At 28.4% G+C, this 4,714-nt stretch overlaps 2 protein-coding genes across 2 annotated transcripts in view; both read left to right on the top strand.

Annotated features, from left to right (window-relative positions):
- Positions 1 to 4,602, top strand: part of LOC106793558 (laminin subunit alpha-1-like) — a 9,554-nt gene extending 4,952 nt beyond the window's left edge. Inside the window, exons 16-26 of the mRNA XM_014760592.1 lie at positions 221 to 359; positions 640 to 880; positions 1,026 to 1,199; positions 1,329 to 1,495; positions 1,568 to 1,726; positions 1,840 to 1,988; positions 2,155 to 2,442; positions 2,694 to 2,862; positions 3,269 to 3,688; positions 3,971 to 4,159; positions 4,260 to 4,602. Of these exons, the coding sequence (XP_014616078.1) occupies positions 221 to 359; positions 640 to 880; positions 1,026 to 1,199; positions 1,329 to 1,495; positions 1,568 to 1,726; positions 1,840 to 1,988; positions 2,155 to 2,442; positions 2,694 to 2,862; positions 3,269 to 3,688; positions 3,971 to 4,159; positions 4,260 to 4,598 (2,434 nt within the window). The 3' untranslated portion in view covers positions 4,599 to 4,602. The remainder of the gene's footprint in view (positions 1 to 220; positions 360 to 639; positions 881 to 1,025; positions 1,200 to 1,328; positions 1,496 to 1,567; positions 1,727 to 1,839; positions 1,989 to 2,154; positions 2,443 to 2,693; positions 2,863 to 3,268; positions 3,689 to 3,970; positions 4,160 to 4,259) is intronic.
- The window catches only part of LOC106793559 (laminin subunit alpha-1-like), a gene marked incomplete in the record, with an annotated part of 2,302 nt that continues 1,847 nt past the window's right edge, over positions 4,260 to 4,714 (top strand). The window contains 1 exon segment of the mRNA XM_014760593.1: positions 4,260 to 4,538.

Here is a 4,714-nt window from a genome sequence, read left to right as displayed (position 1 = left end):
AACTGATAAGAAAGAATTAATTTGATTTTTCTACAAATTCATTCTAAAATCCTTTTTTTCTTTAATATTATAATAATATAAAATATATATATATATATATATATAAAATGTCTTATCAGTTAATGGGTATATGATTTTCGAATGATATATATTTGATAATACTTTGTGTAATCGATGCTCGATGACTTGATAAAGTGCAACTCGCGTTTCTGCCAAGCAGTCTGTTTTCGGAGACACGCGACATAGCGGCAAGCCCGCTGAAGGCAAGTCAAGCATACAAGAACATCGTTGACAGCTTGACAAAAGCTAATGACACTGCATTAATGGCCAAAATGACAGCTGAAAATACTTTCTCTCAGGTAAAGAAAACAAAAATTCTTAATATTTATCTTGTTTATATAAACAATATTTCACCCCGACTTAACAATTAACAATATATATTTTGGTTAGTCACGTTTAATCGAATTTAATTCAATTATATTATTAAAATTATAATAATTTTATTTTAAAAAAGAAAAAAAAATTGTTGTATTTTAACTCATATATTTTTACAAATTTAATAAATTAAATAATAACACGAATGAAGAAATAACATTACCCGATATTTATATTAAAGACGAAATTTATTTTCCATTAAAGGTAATACCGGATGGGAAAAAATCGAAATCATTGTTGGACGATTCGATAGAAGTTTTAAATGGTTCGTTGGAACAATTAAAAAAATCTAACAATATGATGGAATCCGTGGAAGCTTCAATAAACAAAACGGAATTTCAGAAGGATGCTGTGAATCATTTGAAAAATACTTTAAACAATACCGAGATACGTGATAACAAAATAAATGTTAAATTGCGCGAAGTACAGAGTGAAAGCAAAGAACGTAAGTAAAAATTTATTTTAACGGGAAACAAAATTAAACGAAAAAATCTTATTGAAAAAAAAAAAAAAATAAATAAAAATAAAAATAACAACAAACAAACAAAAAGAACACAAACCAAAAATAAAATGTTTCTATATTTTTTTAGTACAAGAAAAATTAGAACAAGTAATGCAGGACAACGATAAAGTATCGGAATCAGTGAACGATATGAAAATGTTAATAGACGATTACAGGAAAGGTATTTCCGATCGATTGCAACCAAAATTGCAAGATTTGAAAAGAGAAGGAGACTCGAAGATCAGCTTGGCCAGTGAAAAATGTACGAAATATTAAAAGAAATTTATAAACTAAAAAATTTATATATACGATCATTAAAATTCTTAATTAATTGACGACGATTAATCTATTTTCTCTTTTTTCCTTTTTCTTTTTTTTTTTTATCTCTTAGTGTCAGAAGCTTTGAGCAACATTAAAAAAGCAGATGCAAAATTGATAAGTTTATCTAACGCAGCAGTAAAACGTAAAAATGTTTTTGATAAATGGAACGATACACTAACATTTAAACTACAAAATCTCAAAGACAAGATTGCTGAAGCAAGAAACACTGCTGAAGGGGTAAACAAACAAACAAATTAAATATTCTGTCATTTTTTTAAATATTTCATTTAATCATTTTCAATCTTGTAGATTCGAGTATCCGTCAAATCTGTGGAAGATAAAAAATGTATAAGATCTTACAGACCGAATATTCTTCAACCATCATCAATGACAACCATAATCATGACTTTTGCTATTCCTGATAATCAAAGAGACGGATCTTTACTTTACTTACCTAGTAGTATCAACGTAAGTTTATTTAATTTTTTTTTATTTAATCTGCAAATATATGCAAACAATTTTAATTATTATTTCAATTGACAATGTTATTGGATTTTTGTTTTCCCTTTGTAATTTAACAGGACGATTTCGTAGCATTGGAAATGATCGATAGGAAAGTGAAATTTGTGTGGAACGTAGGAGGGGGTACAGGAATTTTAACTCATCCTGAAACCATTGAGAGTGGTAATCTCAAAGAGGATCGGTTTTGGTACCGCATTGAAGCCGAAAGGTAAACGAATAAATCAACAAATAAAATCTAAACAAATAAAAATTTGCCTCAATCAAATCCCCGGAACCCACCCCCACCTCCCCGAAAAAATCTCATTTCTTTTTCTTTACCCCTGCATATAACTGAATTAATTTTTTTCTTTCATAATTTGTAATAATTTTTCTAGAATAAGAAACGTAGGTAAACTGAGCGTGAGAAAACAATCGTCGACATCAGGAAGATATCTCCCAGTTATGAATTCAACCGATCCAGAATATGGTAGATTCGATATAACCAGTATGGATCGTGTTTGGTTAGGAGGTATACCTGAATCTCAAAGAAGACCTGTTGAACTTATCGGTGCTAATGGTTTACCTGCTTGCGTTCATCAGCTCATTCTTGATGGCAAACCAATTGGTTTGTGGAATTTTATTACAACAGCACCTGACATGGCTTGCGAAGCTTGCATGGAAGGGTAATTATTATTATTATTAATATTATAATATTGAACAGTTTATTATAAAAGTAGTGTAATAATTCATTTTTGAAAAAACACACAATTTTGATATTTTCTTTACAATTAATGAAAATTACGTGTTTCCTCCCTCAATTTTTCTTTCCAAAAATAAACTTTTATATCACTCTCAAATAAACTTTATCAATTGTAATAATATATATATATACTTTTAATTTATTAATTTATTATTATATTTATGAAATATATAGAACCGAGGATATCAGAGATGACATAGCTTACAGCTTTAATGGCGAAGGTTATGCTGTTAGAAACAAAGTGTCTTCTGGTCCATACAACAAATACACTTTCGGCGTGTCCATCAGTTTTCGTACATACGATGAAAATGCTTTAATATTTTTAGCAATAAATGAGAAAAACGTACGTAATATTTATTCTTTTCTTTTTTTTTCTGTAAATATAAACATTTAAAATCCTCATGAGAACAAAAAAAATCAAAATAAATTTGAATTAACTCTTAACTTACAAAAAAAAATTTACTTTATCCAAGATAAATCTCACGCTTACGGTAAAACACTTACAGTGTTCTAACAAATAAATAAAATAAAATAAAATTGGAATAAATTTGATAACTTAAAAAAAAAAAAAGAAAAGTAGATTTTATCCAACTTCAATTGCACGCTTACAGTGTTCTAGAAAAAAAAAGTAGAAGAAGAAGAAAAAATAAAAACAAAGAAATAATAATAATAATAATAATAAATTCGAATGAATTTTTAATTGAGAAAACAAAAATCAAAAATTAATTTTATCCAATTTAAATTGACAGAATCAACACATCATGATAATTCTTCGAGAAGGAAGAGTTATACTTCACGTTGGTTATGGTGGTAACGTTAGCATGGAAATGTCATCGACTTACAAATACAATAATGGTAATTGGACCACCGTGGATGCCTTTAGACAATATCACTTACGTAAAAGTATAGAGAAATGTAGTTTGAACGTTGGTGAAGAGAATGATAAGAAGATAGGTGCACCAACACCGCAACCGAAAAAAGAAGATATTCCTGACTTATCTCGAGCTAAATATTACTTCGGTGGTGTACCACCCAGTTTCAAAGCTGAAAATATAATATTACCGTCTCAGGTATCCTTTCTAGGATGTATGTCTAATATTATTGTACAAGAAGGCTACGATCCAATGGCTGAACAATATTACGGCGTTGAACCCACTTGTGCCAACAAGGTAAAACAATTTATTTTATATATATATATATATTTATCCGTGGGGAGGGGGAAAAAAAGTTTATTCGTATTTCAATGATAAAGGAAACAGAAAAAACAATTTTCTTTGTTCTTTTTTTCTTTTGTTTCATATTTTCACATACAATCTTATCGAAATAATATAAAAACTTGTTAATAATTCTTCAACAAAGTTTTGTACAAAAATACGAAAATACTTTTATTCCCGATTCAATATTCGAATGAATGAATGAATTAATTAATTAATTGTCATCTTATATTTTAGCCATTGAGAACAATTGGTTTTTATGGTAACGGTTATCTCGAACATTCTGCTTTTACATTACGTAAAATAAGTTCATCATTTAGTTTCGCGTTCAGAACACTGCAGGAGGAAACGATTCTTTTGTTATCCACTTTCCAAGGTCAAGAAGAAAGATTATACGGTCCCCAATCGATGAACGAGGATATATCTGTAATAATTAATTTTATTTTTCTTTCAATTATTTTTTCTCAAATTATGTTTTTATCTTCTAATCGTTAATATTAATTTATTATTATTTTGTTTTTTTTAGAATGAAAATTATTATTCTGTTTGCGTGATTAATGGACAAGTGGAGGTACGATTAAATGGTGGAAAAGGAGAACTCGTTTTAAGATCTAATGATACGTTCAATGATGGAAGATATCACACTATTACGATTATTAAAAAAAGAAAGGATGTTGAATTAAGGATCGATGATGCATATCAAAATATAGCAAAATTACCAAGCAGTGCAGCTATCAAAGCACCTGATTCTAACGGTGGCCTCTTCTTCGGTGGACTTCCGGCTTTGATTAATAATACCAAAATGGTGGCTACTAAAGTTCCTTTGTACGGTTCAATCAAGGATGCTATCTTCAATGACGAGTAAGTTTAATTAAACAGAATATTTTATTAAAATTTATAATGAAAAGAATATTATATTCATTTAGAATTCGTAAATTTTTCAAAATAAAAATCACGTTTATTAAGTAACAAATTTAAAAA

The sequence above is a fragment of the Polistes canadensis genome, unplaced genomic scaffold, assembly GCF_001313835.1.
Source record: "Polistes canadensis isolate GaletaPanama2010 unplaced genomic scaffold, ASM131383v1 scaffold_15, whole genome shotgun sequence".
In the NCBI taxonomy this organism is placed as follows: Eukaryota; Metazoa; Arthropoda; class Insecta; order Hymenoptera; family Vespidae; genus Polistes; species Polistes canadensis.
This window is presented reverse-complemented; position numbering and strand designations above follow the sequence as displayed.